Source organism: Osmerus mordax, chromosome 24, assembly GCF_038355195.1.
Source record: "Osmerus mordax isolate fOsmMor3 chromosome 24, fOsmMor3.pri, whole genome shotgun sequence".
Lineage (NCBI taxonomy): Eukaryota > Metazoa > Chordata > Actinopteri > Osmeriformes > Osmeridae > Osmerus > Osmerus mordax.
Window position 1 is genome coordinate 6230921 of NC_090073.1, and position 17829 is coordinate 6248749.

Consider the following 17829-nt stretch of genomic DNA (forward strand, 5'->3'; position numbering starts at 1 on the left):
GTCAAGGACTGACATCCCCCGTGGCTGGAACCTTCTGGAATCTTTCTTTGACATGACTCTCAGTTTGTCTGTCAGACAAACTGAGAGGGGGGGGGGGGCAGTAAAAGCAATGTCACTCGAAAAAAACAACGGAAAGTATTTTCTTTGTCATAAAAAAATACATTCCTCATTCATGTTTATAATGGCCATCAAATAATAAATACAGTAATCTTGTGCAAGGGTCTTTTTTTTCAGCACACAGCCTTCTCGAGCTATGACCTGACACACAGGCCTACATTATTGATCATGGCATTGCACAAGCTGCTGAGTGTACTGTACATTTGAGTTGCCTTGGTTACCTATAGAAATCCATGTTGGATCAAAAATCCCCTCGTTCTGAATTCACAAGTGAATAAAAAACACAGCGCAGAACATTCCATGTCATAGTATCATGGATTTGTTCATTGGATCACAAGGGATATAAATCATTCATATATTACAGGAACATCTATATGTACTTATTATGATTTTATTCCGTCATCTGCTGAGTGTCTTCCTTTACCGTCACATCGGCCTGTCCAATTCTCATAAAAATCCATAACCTTTTTATATGGTAGCCAATCCATTGCCATAGTGCAGAGCAGTTACTGCACTCCACTTTTTCAGAGGACAAAAAGCTGTAATTGTCCTTGTTGAATGAGCTCCTTGATCCAGGGAGGACCAAAAAGACAGATGCCTTAATCGTAAATCCCACCGGCACCTTGGCACCTCTTCGCATGTAGTGCCCAATTCTGCTGCGGGAAAACCGCGTCTGGAAGCGGCCGAGTGAAAGCGTATTGCATCGATGCACAGCCGACGGGACATTGAATCATCTTCTGAATCATCTCCATCATCCAGTGGCCATATTTGGCCATTACGTTTCACACCGAGGGAAAAATGATGGGTCTGACTCTACTGATGGCTGTAACTGTGCAGCAGAGAAGCTTCCATCAAGCGTTGTGTCCCCCACACAGCTTGGGTTAATGGGAAAAGGCAGATCACTGTCACATCCTAAGGTCCCCGGAGGATTTCAGAGACAACATTTACTTTGGCTGATTAAACCTGCTGCCAAATAACATCACCTCAGCTCACTTAGGTTTGATCCAGGGGCCCAGGCGTGGTGATGTTTCAGTTTTTGAGCTTCCTCTTCCGGGAATATCTTTCAAAACGACAGCATTACTTCAGGGAGAATCAGCTTTTGAGTTTGAGCAACGTCATTCCTCAACGTCCTTGGCAAAGAGTCCTCAAGATCAACTCGCAGACCCGACCCCAGGTTTCTGAGGCAAGCCTCACTGTGGGCCGGGTTGGCCTCACACAATGAGGTTTATCCCCTAAAATAATCTCACCTTCTCTGATAATCCCCTCATAAACCCTGGCTCTGTTGAGAAGGCTCACAGTGGTTCTCCTCTCGCTTGGCTTGTGTCAGGCTGGTTTACTTGCTTCCTAGTGTCAGCCCTCTGTCAGGCCCACACTCACCCAAGCCCCCCCCGGCGCTCTCACCAATCTTGCAACTCCATCAGTGTTTCATGTAGCCTGTGGGACACCGGTGAGATGTCCAAATGAGCTTACCTCCCCATCCCCCTCTCCCTCCCCCTCTCCTTTCCCGGGCTCACAACATTCGTTGTCCTCCAGGTATGGAGAGCTCTCAGGTGGACTGCAGGATGATATTATTTCAGAAAGAGAGATTTGATGTCTTTAGATCTCCGAGAGGTGAGAAAACTCTCCTGAGTGCTGTGACTGGATCATACATCACTGTGCGCGGTCAGCCAGATCAATGGCATGGAGGAGGTGTTGCCAACAACTGTTCTGATTTGGTATTTTCTTGAAATTCTTTGCCATGGCAGGACATTAAAACGCTGTAAATGTGTGTCCTTACTCTAGTTTGTCAGACTAATTAGCACTTCAGGTTGGTTTATTGAATACACTTTGGAGTTTCACCCCAAACAATTACGTCGAATAAATGGATTAATGAATAAATGGATGAATAAATGAATCAATTAATGGTATGATGAATGGATGCATGATTCATACAGAAGACTCAGGCGGGGGTTGGGCTCTAGTCCTCTCTGGCTCTGTATGGACCATATCCATAGAAATACCAAGAACAGAGAGTACAAGATATTAGGGTTGGCCTCTATCAAATCCGCAGGTGATCATGAAGTGTCAGCCGTCTTATAAAAAGAGGGCTAAGCCTTATACCATCCCCCATTAAAATGGTGTGCAGGGCTGTAATGGCGTAGCCAGAGTTTATAGGGCTGTGAAGGGCACTGCAGGGAGTTGTAATATACAACCACAAAACTCACCTCTTCCACCCTGTCACGACACAGCCTTCTCACGCCAAGACGACCCCGGGGATGCCTTTAAATCAACCTAGTCATACTTCTTGATTGAATTTACAAACAGTGCAACCTTTCTTTGGAAAGGTCACCACCGCCACAGCAAAACCGCATGAGTAAAAATAGAGGTTTGCAATAGGGCTACTCTTAGGAATGGAAATCTATGACCAACGGTGGGAAATGTCCCCGGAGAGATTGAGTCTATAGATGGGAGAGTTGTACATTATATGAAGTACATGCAGCGAACATTCTGGAACCTCATAATGCTGCACACCGAGCCTTCATCGTCAGTCACAGTTTCCTCCTACATGTCCATTAGACAAACACTAGGTGAACAGATTTGAAAGGTTCTCTTGTGTGTTAAAATAGCCCTCTGGCTTTGTGCGGTACATTCTACCCTCCCCCCTCCCCCTCGAGCTGGCCCCAACAACAAATGCTGCTCCTGCTTCTTTTGAGTGCTCTGCGCTCTGACCATCGTCCGTGGTGTTTTAGGAGCCAAAACATTTCTAAGTCAGACCACAGAGGACAAGAGGGGACTGAAACTCCCTTAAGGGCTGCTCCATCACAGTATATGTATGTTGAATGGATTTAGCTTTTAGGAGGGCTTTCATTCTCCATAAAGAGCTCGAAAAGTGAGTAGGATTCAAAACAACATTGGTTTTCAAGGCAACTCCCACTTCTTCTCTAATGGGTACGAATAGATAACGTTTAGCAACAATGTTTTCCAAAGTGACATTGGCAACCACCATGCTCCGTCTATTGCTTTCTGAATGCTTTTCTGAAATCTGAAATCTGCGTTTGCCTCCTTTCTCGTTTTTCTTGAGGATGGAGAGAACACAGCCAGACAATACCTGCCCTGCAGCAGTGGTTTATCTCTTCTCTTCCTCCACTCTCCCTCGCTTCTTTTCATCCAGAGCTGCAGCAAACTCGTTTTCTCTGCTCTCTTTTTGGTCACGTGACAGGAAATTCAGTGTGACGTTTTGACAAAGGCTTGTTTTTCCTCCATTTGTCAAGATTATACAATGATGCTGTATAAATCAATTATACCTGAATACTAGTTTGTGGCATAGAAAATATGTTTTTTTCTAAATGGCTACAATACGACAGAAGACCATTGAAGCGCCAGCAGAGACAGTTTTGAGCAAAGCCACTGTAGCTGTATTGCAACCAACAAACAGGTTGTCAATATCCCAGACTAATAGTTGTCATCAGCATGTGGATGAAACGTTGTCATGGTGAATACCAGTCCTTGCCAACAACCCTCAAAATTGCACTCAATTAAATTCTAATTAAATTTGTTGTCATGAATAGTGGTCACAGGTGTGGTGAAAAATCTTCCAGCATTTTCGGATGGTGCATGCAGATCGCACAGCCAGCCTGTGGAGGTTTGGGGGTCTGGGGGACGCAGTGTTCATACCCACCCTGGTGGAGGTCTGGGGGACACAGTGTTCATACCCACCCTGGTAGAGGTCTGGGGGACACAGTGTTCCTACCCACCCTGGTGGAGGTCTGGGGGACACAGTGTTCATACCCACCCTGGTGGAGGTCTGGGGGACACAGTGTTCATACCCACCCTGGTGGAGGTCTGGGGGACACAGTGTTCATACCCACCCTGGTGGAGGTCTGGGGGACACAGTGTTCATACCCACCCTGGTGGAGGTCTGGGGGACACAGTGTTCATACCCACCCTGGTGGAGGTCTGGGGGACACAGTGTTCATACCCACCCTGGTGGAGGTCTGGGGGACACAGTGTTCATACCCACCCTGGTGGAGGTCTGGGGGACACAGTGTTCATACCCACCCTGGTGGAGGTCTGGGGGACACAGTGTTCATACCCACCCTGGTGGAGGTCTGGGGGACACAGTGTTCATACCCACCCTGGTGGAGGTCTGGGGGACACAGTGTTCATACCCACCCTGGTGGAGGTCTGGGGGACACAGTGTTCATACCCACCCTGGTGGAGGTCTGGGGGACACAGTGTTCATACCCACCCTGGTGGAGGTCTGGGGGACACAGTGTTCATACCCACCCTGGTGGAGGTCTGGGGGACACAGTGTTCATACCCACCCTGGTGGAGGTCTGGGGGACACAGTGTTCATACCCACCCTGGTGGAGGTCTGGGGGACACAGTGTTCATACCCACCCTGGTGGAGGTCTGGGGGACACAGTGTTTATACCCACCCTGGTGGAGGTCTGGGGGACGCAGTGTTCATACCCACCCTGGTGGAGGTCTGGGGGACGCAGTGTTCATACCCACCCTGGTGGAGGTCTGGAGATGCAGTGTTCACACCCACCCTGATGGAGGTCTGGAGATGCAGTGTTCACACCCACCCTGGTGGAGGTGTGGAGATGCAGTGTTCACACCCAGCCTGCTGGAGGTGGTCTGGGTGATGTGGAGCTGGCAGTTGCAGGAGAATGAGCTCACCCTCTGAGAGAGCTGATGTCCCGTCTTCTGGGCCTCACAACACTGTGTCTGTCAGACCCCTGGGTCTCTCCCTGTCTCTAGGAGGCTGTGGATCAAGCTCCCTGCCACAGAGCTGTCACAACAGTTCTCGTTGTCGAGTACCTAAATAGAACAGACTTGGAGCAATAATACAGTTTACCAGAGCAGTAGAGACAAATACAGACATACGGGCTCAGGTTTCCTCACTAGTGGATTGTATTTAGCACGGGACTTTACATATATCAGAAATGCACGTCCTGTAAGCTGTTCCTGTGAGAGCCACAGCAGCTGCTGGCAGTTTGCTAGACCACAACATAAATCCTCCATCGCTGAAGTTCACAGCCTAGGGGTTGACACCAGGGATAAGGTGGCCTGTTTATTTGTGCTCACGAACCTGCAAAACGTCAGATAGAAAAACAAGAAAAACAAAAGAAACTGCAAAAAAAATTATACTATACACAATGCACCACAACCAAGCAGGAGAGAAGTAGAAGAATAACTACATAGCGTGGTGCAGTGTACAGTATGTTGTCAAGATTAATGACCCTTCTTTGGGATCCTAAATTAAAACACAGTTGTTGTACATAGCTTTCTGTCAAGGAGTAATTAATTGCTACCTGCATACAATTGGTTTCTAAAGACGTTGCCCGGTAAACATCGGCAACATTTCAAAATTGTGATTAATAGTTTGAGGATCCCACTCTGGTTTGAAAGGAAATGTGCCAAGCGGTTTGAAGAGCACAAAGAACACAGGCCTGCCTCCTGTTCTACCCCCAAAAATGAGGCAGCATTTTATTCATCATGTCAGACGATAAAAAGTGACCTAAATACAGAACCTAAATACAGAACCTAAATACAGAACCTAAATACAGAACCCAAATACAGAACCTAAATACAGAACCCAAATACAGAACCTAAATACAGAACTTAAATACAGAACCCAAATACAGAACCTAAATACAGAACCTAAATACAGAACCTAAATATAGAACCCAAATAGAAATTGTGGAATGGATGGAGGAGTGGACACCAGTAAAGTCAATAGGTACTTGCAGGAAGACCGTGTTCGTAAAATGACTACCCATCTCACTGAAGAGAGACAGCCATTACACAGACGATAGAGAGTGCTCGCTTCAATGTTATTAATGAAATATTGAAAACAATTGCTGGTTATTGAGAGGACTGTGGCACATATTCTGTGAGGGGAAGAGTCAACCGTACAGACCACCTGCCAATTACAATAAATCAATGCGCAGTTTGATTCTGTTCCTAGTTTTGATCTATTAACAAAAAGATATGCTTGCTGTGTGGTACTAGCTTGAGGTGGTGACATTTTCATGAAAGGTAAGACAAGAAAGTGGCAGGCATAACATAATTAAAATTGTATAATTTTTCCTCCAATCTAAAATTGCCCTTTTCAGAATAGGACTCACAGGATTTTTATATCTCGCTGCAAGCAAGCCTCCACATGGCACCAATAATGAATGCACTATTGTTATTATGCAGAAGTTAAACAAGGCAGGTGTCATTTCTAATCATGCTGTTTCCCAGAACAGAATTCATATATTTAAAACTTAGAGATGTTTTTTTTTTTAGAGAGACCCATTTGGAGAAAGATTTGCAGGAATAGACGTAGGCTATGCATCTAGAATTTACCATGCATGAAATTCTTTGCCATGCAGGAAAAACTGCTCTTGTCTTAGTGTCTGACAACCAAGGTGAAAAGCTATTGATCTCTGAAATGCAGCAAGTGCATTTTCCAAAACAGATAGAGCGGAGAGCCAATTCAGGGAAAGAGCACAGGTGACACGATTGTTCGTGAGTATCAAAGGCTACGCTTCCATCTCATGAAACAAACAAACCATAAATCACTGCTGATTGGACACTGTGGTCACACGCGCACATGGCCTCTCAGTATTGGCTGCCATAGCCCCACTGATACAAACAAGCAGAAATATCAGACCTTCACTTAAATCTGATGCGAACTCTGGTCTTTTAGGGTTAAATAGCCCTTGGGAACACATTTTTTAAATTAAAATGTCACAGGCCAGTACTCCCTGAAGACATCACATTCAAGTTCAAGTGTGACCCAACCAACAACTCTCATTCCTGCATTCGGATGTACAGACAGCTTAAAATAGCCTTTTGCAAAGTAAATTCCATGGGTAATTTCTTCCGGATTTGACAGTGTACTCTTTATTTTGTTACTCTGCATATTTTACCTATTACCCTGTGTAAGCTACTGAGAGTAGAGGTAATAAATGAGTATGCATTAGTCCAAAGTTCTGTTTAAATGATGGCCCACTTTCCCCTGATGATAATCATCTTCCTAGTGGAGCACAGGAATGGTGATTAAATGTTGATTTTCCATCAGGGAAGCAGCGGGTGATGTACTCTATCACGCTGTCTCAGAGTCCGACTCCCCGGCTGATTGGAGAGGTTATCAGAGGAGGAGAAAGTTTTTTTTTTATCTCTTTTTTTTCTTCTGTCCACTAAGACTACCAGCATAGTTCCTTGACTGCAAGGCTACCGTTTCACACCAAAGTTTGTTCTTTTGATAACAACATGGGCTCCGTGTTGATCTTGTTAAGGTCAGGCCTGGTTGGGTTGTCTTCTTGCTGTGTAAATGTCTCCTTCACCAAACTACATCAAGGGCACCAGGGAGGAAGGCATTTAAAGAGACATGACTGATTGTTTAGGTAGATAAAATGAAGGTCATTTGTATTCACAGATGAACAGACAAGAGTGAGAAAGAGGGAAAGGAAGAGAGAGAGAGAGAGAGAGAGAGAGAGAGAGAGAGAGAGAGAGAGAGAGAGAGAGAGAGAGAAGAGAAAGAGAAAAAGAGAGAGAGAGTGAAGGGGAGCAGGGCGTAAACTGTGACCTTGAGTAAGGTAAGTAGACCATCTTGCAAATAAAACAATCAATGGTGGCATCTAAATGTATGACTACTTTATACAGTTAAGAACATACATATAGTGTGATACTACTATTGCAATAAATTCTGTACTCTGTCTCAAGATAGTGTTAACCACCTGACTGAAGTGCAGTGCGTTTTGAGACTAAAATGTACTGTTAAACTTCAGAAAATCTCCCAGACCTATAACAGAGGAAATACAAAAGCACTATACTCGAGAAGACGAAGAAACATTTTTTTGTTGTTTCTTTTTTCAATTACAAAGTTCGACACATCTTGAGGGACTGGTACCCTAATCTCTCATTTTCTTTTCCATCAAATAATCTATGACTGGCATTTAACCAAGGCTGTGCGTGAGCTGGAGGGGATTGACATTTGCTCTGAAGATGTCTGGTATTAATGTTGCTTCTCGCTTAGTGTCTATTTCAGTACATTCATATTTGATCACCCTCACCCACTGATAGACTTTGACAGTGATGAGGAAGAGAAATATGAGTACATTGTAAAGCCCAATCCATCTGCAGCACTGTTTTATCATGCAAATGTTTGAGTGCGATGGAGGCGTTGTCCTTTTTGCGACAGTACTCAAAAAAACAAGCAGCACTTTGTCACCAAAGGAAATTGCATGTGCATTTCAAGCATGATTTGCCACAGGGAAACAGCATTTGCCACAAGAAAACTCAGTTGTCAAACAAAACAGTAGTCCCCACATAAACGATGGATGTGAAAAATGTGCTTAGTGTTACTAAAAGTAATAAGTAAATTCACATTAGCTTTAGATGGACAACACCATAAGCACATTTGACAGCCATTATGAGGTGATGCTGCCATTTCCACTCAAATCAATGAACGATCTCAATGGATATTACACATTGCACATCTGAGCAGAGATCCCCTGGCCAGCGGTTTCCCATGTGGTACGGGCTACTTCCTGGTTTCCCATGTGGTACGGGCTACTTCCTGGTTTCCCATGTGGTACGGGCTACTTCCTGGTTTTCGGTGGTTCAGTCCAGTGCACACGTACAAGTGTTTCATTACCTCATCACTGTAGAGGTACGGGAGATTGATTCTGTTCATCCGTGTTATTAAAGCTTGGAGGACAGCCAATGGACAGACAGAGGAGTGAAGAGGGCTGTGTGTGTGTGTGTGTGTGTATATGTGTGTGGGGGGTGTGTGTGACATTTAAATTAGCTCTGTTGTTGTGCCAATGAAAGCTAGCCTGTTCCAGTAGTCCTTGGTAGAGATTTCATAGCTACATTTGGCAACACCATATTTGTCTTTAAAGGCTAACCGATATTGTTTGGGTCGACTAAAAGGACTACAAATGTGCCTTCGGCGCATATTATGAAGGGTTTTTCAAAAAGGACTGACATTAATAGCTGACTATGTTGTAAGATCTATAAGTAAATGTAGTTCTGTTCATCCAATGCATCTCCATCAATGTAACTTTGCACTATATAACGTAGCATTGTAACTAGGCTACTGGGCGTATTTCCCAAGGGGAGGCGTTTGGTCACAAAGCCGTAGAGTCATATTTCATTGGTGTGATGCAGCTGCAAAAAGGGTTTGAAAGGGTTTTAAAAGCCTTCCTTCGATGACCCTTTCAGACTGGTAATGGATTCTCACTCAACTCACATAGTTTTTCCGAGAGACAGTGTGGGAGCTGGTACTGTCTGCAAGTGTAACCAACAGAACTATCTGTATTCATGTACGTGAGTCTATGTACAAACACACAGTATAAGGGATCTGTTTCAATCCATCCTGTAATTCAGGAAACAAGCCTCGTATTCACGTAGTTCAGCTACTATTTGTGTGAAAGAATCACACAAAATGGAACATGTTGAATATATTTGAAAATCTGGATTTCTGTAATGTTCCAGTTTTTTTTGGCTTGTGACATGGCATCCCTATACAGGGAACGATCTGTTGAATAATGTACATGTCTTTTCAGAGAAAAAAGGCTTTGTTTCTCATCTGTCAAACCAATGGCTTCTTTTATCTACTGTATGTATCCTGATAGCTGCATATTGTACTCCACACACATCTCGCCACTGATCAGGTGGTTGGTTTCACCGAAGTGCCTGACAGACTGATAAATTCATCTCATAATTCATTTTTGATCTAGGGAAATGACTCATATTCAGTGTTCTTAGAATAGTCACATTGAAACACTTATAATCTGTCATTCAAATATCTAAATGCAAAAAAGGCCATTTATTTCATGTGGCTGGATAGTGATGTTTGCTCGTTGAAGGAACTATTCAGGAATGAGCAATGAAGTAAGGTTATGATTGATTCAGTTTGTATACAGTCTGCTAGTTTAGGATACCTACATTCATAGATAACAATACATTTTTCTATTAATTATAGACAAATAGTCAAATCTTTATTCCCGGGATTGTTCCTACCCTGACCTGCTTCTTGGGTTGATGTTTGTAGTCATGTTGTGCTCTGTAGCAATTAGAACTGCAACTGTAATAGTTTGATTGCCAAAACTCTACAGTATGTTCTTCCCTTCCACTTAATAGCACACACACACACACACACACACACACACGCACACACACACACACACACGTAAAGACACGATCCACCTCTGTGCTACATTCCCTATCCTAAACTCGGCGGTAGAGCTACGCTGGGCTCTAATTGTGTCTTGGAGCTACTCTCCTGATCTCAGGAGATCTCATTACAGGATCCACAAGCTGTAGAGGCGAATACCCGGCCTCTCCCCTCGCTCATCACATCAGCCTTTAGTTAATGGACATCACAACGTGCCAAGATTGTCACCACACTTCATTGCATCAACGGTATCTATACGGCCATTAATGTCCATTAGGAAATAGGTCACTTTGAATTAGAGAAATACAAAGAGAAAGTCATCCATCATTTGTGGATCATTCCCTTCAGCAACGTACGAAGCAGTCTATTGGTCATTTTTAGTTCTTACAAACGTAAACGAGTTGGATTGGTTCAAAATGTTGGTGGCGTAGCTAGCTAATGTGGTGTTTGTCAGAGGTGGTCATTGTGGGTATGAGTTGGAGGGCCGTGGTTCGAACTCCAGAGTGAGCAAGTCACGATGACACCTGTTGCACAATTGATGTAGCTGCTACTAATGTGTTCATGAGGTCTCCCAGAAAAGCTTAAGTTAAATAGTACCTCTTTACCATAAAAAGTATGTATGTATGTATCCCGGGTGGTCATAAATATACTATGTATATGGTATTATATATATCTTTAGATATTATTGCTGAACTGTATGCAGATAACGTAAAGCTTTACCCTTTGATACATATCGGAATCCAACCTGCACCATAAGTAATGTTTTATTATAATGTATTAGATCCCTGAGTTATGAGCATGTGCTCGCTTCCATATGAAGACATTAAAAGCTGTGAAATATTGGACAGGAGAGATATCATTTAGTCTCTGCTGGCTCATAAAATTAAGTGGCAGTAATATGTTACAATAAGACATGACTCCATTCACATCCTCCATAAAGTTCCTGTTTTAACCCTTGTGCTGCCTTCGGGTCACATGACCCAAAGGTTCATAACGAACCATCGTTGTGTTTGCCCAATTTTAGCCGATACAAAAACAAATAAAAATAATTTTCTTTTAACCTTTGCAATGTGGGGGGTCTGAGACAGCCCAACGGTTAAAAGAAAATGCTTCACTTTGTTTTTGTATGCGGTAAATTTGTCGCAATACGACGGTGGGTCACAATGACTGATGGGTCAGAATGACCCGAAGATAACACAAGGGTTAAACGGGTATGAATAAAGATTTTGCACAGCTCTACTCCTGAAAGGAAGACGAAAAGGCTTCTGGTGTGAGTTTGAGATAGTCGATGGTCCGTGAGATGGTTCGGTCGGTTGGCAGGCCGACCAATACTACCGCAGAAAGTTGTGTATTTCGAAGCCACACTGTATTAGCCTACGCTCATTAAAACCTCCCCGAGCATTCTCGCTGTCACACCAAGTCCCCGGCTCTCTGCTCACTGGAATATTCCAGTAATTGCTGTCAATTCCCCTGCACAGAATGTCCAATTGAATGCCGGACCATAGTACTGCACGTAGTGCGAACCGCTTATGGTATAGAATTTCGCAGCAGAGCCCGCTGCATTTTGCAACGATGCCATCAGAGATGCCATCTCTTGAACGCTCCCTATCCCCCGCCCATTAGCCAGGAGAACCCTGTCTGTCTGAATGATGAAGTCACCTCTGGCTCTTGGCTGGGGCCCAGGCTGAAAAGGACTATTGTCAGCGTGATGATGGGAACATACACGGTCCCATGTCTGTGAGAGGTCTGTGTCCTTGCCCGCCTGCACCCTCTACCCCGACCATTACCCCATATGGCACCCCGGCCCATCACTCTGTCACCTTGTCTCGAGGTGGTTCGCGGACGTGAAGCCAGCAGGTGACTCGTACCTGGTGCATTCCATCCTTCAGCTAGGAGGGGCACAACAGCTACGGTGTCATATGCAGCCCTGTGCGGCTGATCTGCATATAAAGACATAGACACACACTCGCACATGACCATGCAAAAAAATGAACACGTGTAACAACACAGTGCAAACCCACACACACACACACACACTGTAAACATCACAGTGCGAACCCACCCACACACACACACACACACTGTAAACACCACAGTGTGAACCCACCCACACGCGCATACACACTGTAAACATCACAGTGCAAACCCACACACACACACACTGTAAACACCACAGTGCAAACCCACACACCCACCCTCACACACACAGACACACACACACATACACACACACACACTAAACACCACAGTGCGAACCCACCCACACACTGTAAACACCACAGTGCGAACCCACCCACACGTGCACACACACTCTAAACACCACAGTGCAAACCCACCCACCCACCCACCCACCCACACACACACACACAGACACACACACACACACGTGTGTGGTAATTGTCAAATAAGAGGAAGGATGTTCGATGGCACAACAATCCCTCTTTGTTACCATTCTTAAGTGTCTCCCATTGCTATGCCTTGTGCATGTGTGTTCATATTTACTCTAAAGAAATATTGACAAAACAGTCATTTCCTCTGTGGCTTATTTTCTTGGGTTGGGCTTCTTTGTTGTATTTGTTAATTCTGCCGTAATAAAATAAGATATTTCAGCAAGACACAGATGTGCTCTGAGTTTAGAGGACAGAGATGATCTATAGCTTATATGAAATGATTAGAGGTAAAGAAGCCTGCCGTGGTTGAGTGCTCCTGCAATCTCTTGGAGTAAACCAGCTGGAAACAAAATTAAAATCTGCAGGACGGGCACATAGGTGCGGGTTAGGACTCTCCTTACAGAAGGAGTCCTTTTTTCTCACCTCGGCCCACTGTATGGTACAGTACTTGGTCTTGGGCACAAAGGATGCACACTATCTATTCAAGGACATACCCTTCAAGCAATAAACATGTATTGTCAAGAAATAAGCCAAGAAATTCAGCCGCACGTCTCAATGTTACGGTATTTGCAGTATATGGTTAAAAGTTTTGCTGCAAAGCTGTGAAACTTTTGGCCGGATATTGTTGAACTATAAGGGGAAAAGGAGTGTGTAATAGATTGAAAAGCTTTCAGCATTTTCTGGGTGGATTATACCAAAGAGTGTGAGGTAAGACTACTGAAGGAGGCAGAAACGAGGCAGAAATGGCTCTAAGTGGAGTCACAACAAAGGCCAGTAATTGTGCTTTTTCTGTGAGCAACTGGCTTCACAACCGCAAAAAAGCAGGTCATGGCTTTTATGGGACATATCAGGGACAGCATTTGCATAAAAAATCTTTTCAAAAAATATATTTCTAACGGATTCTTACTTTTAGAAGTAGTAATAATACAGCTATTAAAGACACTTCAAAGGTCATCATAAAAATGTTTTATTTTCCTAATTGTCATTGATGGTCTGATACCAATTGAAGTTTTACGATATATTATATTTTTTTCTTTTTACATCTTTACATTAGATTTATATATTAATCACTTTAAAATCATTTGTACATGCTTGTGGGATTTAACATTCCCTGGTCAGAAGAAGCAGAATGATGGAAAAAGGCACATGATTGCTCCAGGTTGTACCGAGCAACACAGTCAAAATAAGAACGGGAAAAATAAGAGGCTTGTTTGATTTCTCCAAAGAATATTTTCTTCCTGATCATTTTATGAGCGGACATCAGTCTGTCAAAATCCTTTACCCAGATAGTGCAATGTCCTAACAACATCCCAAATCACTGCACCCGTCAGCCCATATCAAATCAAAGCAATGTTGATGTGCCAATCGATAGCGATACCATATTTTCATACCGTATTTTACCGAACCATATATTCAAATACAGATATTTCCCATATCTGCACAGACAAACAAACAAAAATAAATCAAACATTTTTTGAAACCTTTAACCTTCTGGGTTCACTGCATTCCAGTTAACCCTTACTCTTTTTTTTAAATACATGTAGGTAGACATTAGAAATAGAGAGGGTTTCAAATCAACTAGCTTTCCAGTCTGGTTTCTGAAGTGTGACCCCAGGTGCAGATGAACACAGGTATTGATCATATTCTTCTTAAGATCCAGCAGCTGACAGTTCCTTGCCCTCAGGTAGGACTCAGTACCAGAGGTCCATGGCTGAGTCAGCACACTAGCCTCTCCATTCAGGTTATGGGTAGCCTCCGTCCTGACTGTCCACGGTTTCACAACCTGAGTCCGAAGCGGTGTCTCTTTACAAGATCCCGTATGTCATTTAATGCTTTGGATGTTTTATCCAGTTTCGAATCGTCCATTTTTGTCCAGAGCACCTTTGAACCACCAGTCGAAGGCCAAAGTTGGCATCTTTGGACATCTCCACCTCCAGGCATCTCCCAGTGTCGCGACTAATGATTGGACCGTTCTGCAAACAAGACATGACAAGATTCGGTTAACAGGGACACCGTGAACGCGGGCCGATGGTTAAATGAGTGCACGTCATGGATTTTGTCGATCAATCCGAATACCTTCTTTTAGATCTCAAAAGTTCTTGACGATCAAGAGTGTCATCTTCCCTACCTGTGTGAAGTCCCACAATCTCTGGGAAATGCGCGAAACACTGTCACATTTGTTCAAGAGGGGAGTGCGTTCTTTGCCGTCATCTATTATACATTTGGTGTCAGGCATGTTGGTGGTGGATCCCAGGGCTCCTAACTGCAGGAGACCTTCTGTGGAGTAACGAGCAAGCTGCAACATGGAGAAACAACACCATGTTAGTGGAGACTACGGAGAGACACGAGCAAAAACGCACATGAGATACATTCTTTACAACTTTCTCCCTGAATTTCCAGTCAGTAGATGTTATGGTATTTCCCTCACAGTGTACCAGATTCAATGTCATAATCAAAATCCAATTTGAATATGCAAAGTGGAAAGAATGACGTTTTGCATCTCTAGTGTTGCTAATACCTCACCTCATGTTACATGCTTTTTGGCCTCCTATGCAGTACACTGTATTGTTTAATATTGCTTTAGATTTCACCAACTAAACATGATCCTGAAGTGTTTAGTGCTGCAAATGAAAGGCCCAGGGTCTGTGCGTATCTATTACGTAAGTGTACAGTAGAGATAACATAAATTATTCATGGGTGTGATCATTCCTGAAAAATGAGATGCCAAAAGATAGTGGGGTCTTCAATACTACCACACACACATGCAGCACGCACACACACACACTCAGACAAACTCCCTCCATTGTTCTGCCATTTGCAATAAAATTGAGGGTAAGTGGGTTATAAGGGATTCTAAAAGGCAGGATCATTGTAAAGGAATAGTACTCAGCCACTGTTCACAACCTGGATTTACATGGACGAAACATTTACACGACGTGTTATTCATTAGTAGAAGCTTTTCTACAAAGCGACATACAAACAGTACATATGAACGGTTAACAGCAAAACATAAATATATCACATATATATGTGAACAAAACATATATATTTACATATATACATTCAAAACATATATATTTACTACAAAGCAACAAGAACATCTCGACTGGTTAAATACAGTGCAACGATAACATCTCAATTCCAGCAGCTAGATGATGAATGGCGATACATACGTAACATGGTGTCGAAAGCCAAGTCTTCTGGCTTGTGAGTTCATGTGGCTGTTATGGGCTGTTACAGCCACTCAAGCTGAAGTGCAAGATCAATGTGTTCTTTAGCTAATGCACTCTCTCTCTCCAAAACTTGAGAACAGAAAAAAGAGAGGTAAAATATGATCCAATCCCTGTTCTGGCTGCTCTCCCTATGCAGTGTGTCTATTTGAAGCAGATGAAAAGAATTCTTTGTTTCTAAAAGGTTTTTCTGATCTTGTCCTTGACAAAGGAGCTGTGTGTGAATTTTGATTGCTACTTTCGTTTCATTTTTGTTCTCCTGTTTTAGATACTTAATGAGGATTTTTCTTTTATATAACAGAAGGTGTCTTGAACTTTATGAACCCTTTCCATTGAACCTTGTTTACAAAGTCTCTTCCCACACTGTGGACAAGGCAGCCATCCTTCTTAATAGACACTAAAAGATCAGGCAATTTGATTTGTCAATCACCCTCCATTCCAGTTTCGTAGACCTTAAACTGATTTGACATTCTGGTCTGTCTGTCTAACGAAACTCGGAGACGATTTTGATCAATGGTGTAAATGACAATTTGGCTCTAATCCCTGCTTATCCTGTACGTGTTAATGGTTTAGAGTGGATGCCTTTGTATCCTTAATGCATTTAAAATTGGACCACACAAAATGATAAACATGAGGAATTGAGCCTGCCATGGCAATTAACCAATTCTAAAAGACAGAAACACAAGCTTGATTGGTTGCAAGGTTCCACATGTGAACAACCCCCCCCCCCCCAGTATTACAGTCAACAGGCTTCCAGGCAGCAAGTTAGCAGGGCTAAGGTCTACAACTGCCAATGTGTCAGTGATGTCTAGCAATTTGCACTATTTTTATCAACTTATTAAAGTTCAACTCAGCGCAATCCCAATTGAAGGAACGTCCAGTAGGAGCTAGAACGTGTCGTTGTGTCTTGCAACGCTAGTCACCGTGATCTAATCACACAACGGCACCAAATACATTTCCATGTATTTATTTCCCACGAGGCCAGGATGAAAGACTCACATAGCTGTGCATTACTGGACTACACCGAGCTCCCCAAGAAGACGGAGAGAGACAGAGTCTGACAGAGCAATATATTTCCATATGCGGCATGTGACGGATAATAAACATGCCACCCTGAATCGGGAGAGAGAGGTGGTGGTGGTTGGGGGGGGGGGGAGTCGAGGAGGAGGTGTTCAGCCATGAATAACATTTGCATGATTGTTTCTTCGGCGCGTGAGCTTTTGTGTTGCTGCCCGCGACTGAAACGGCCGTTGACCCTCCCTCGCGTCAGCGTTCGCAGGTCAGCACCTATTGAGCGTTCTCTAATAGAAATACCAAGAGGGCTGGTGGGGGAAGTGGATTAAAACAAAGAAACGAGAGGAAAGAGAGCGAGCGACAGGGAATGAAAGAAGGAGGAAAATGGGAAGGGAGGGTTGAGTGAGAGAGAGGGCACAACACGAGAGGAGGAGATAAGAGAGAGGAGAGAAAGTGAGAGCGAGAGTAAGAGAGAGAGGAAAAGGGAGAGGACAGCGAGCTATCAAGAGAGAGGCAGAGTGAGAAAAGGCTACACAGGCAGATTAACGGCCTCCGGAACAACTTGTGAGCTTCTTACAGTAACACCACAGTCAGGCCCTTGCTAACTGACCGCCGCCGACTTTCCAAAACTCTTTGATATTCTCTCACCTGTGGTGACATCCCATGACAGGGGTAGAGGATGGCTTTGTCATCATCCTCGGAGCCTTGGTCCAGGCAGTATCCACTGGCTTTGCTGTTTCTAACCTGGCACACACAACAGGCAGACGTGACAGTGGGGGGGGGGGGGGGGGGGGGGATGAATGACATTCTTTTGTACTTCTTCCAATATTATGAGTCTGTAAGGTCTGCTTTTTAGCTATGCTTTTTTCCACCTCCAACCTGTTTTGTGCTACCTTGTCATCTGTGCGACAGGCAATGTGAC

At 43.8% G+C, this 17829-nt stretch overlaps 1 protein-coding gene across 1 annotated transcript in view; it reads right to left on the reverse strand.

The window, feature by feature from the left end:
• Positions 1-14484: 14484 nt before the first annotated feature.
• Positions 14485-17829, reverse strand: part of galnt9 (polypeptide N-acetylgalactosaminyltransferase 9) — a 43006-nt gene continuing 39661 nt past the window's right edge. Inside the window, exons 9-11 of the mRNA XM_067228043.1 lie at positions 17556-17651; positions 14792-14959; positions 14485-14636 (exon numbers count right to left, since the gene is read on the reverse strand). Of these exons, the coding sequence (XP_067084144.1) occupies positions 14490-14636; positions 14792-14959; positions 17556-17651 (411 nt within the window). The 3' untranslated portion in view covers positions 14485-14489. The remainder of the gene's footprint in view (positions 14637-14791; positions 14960-17555; positions 17652-17829) is intronic.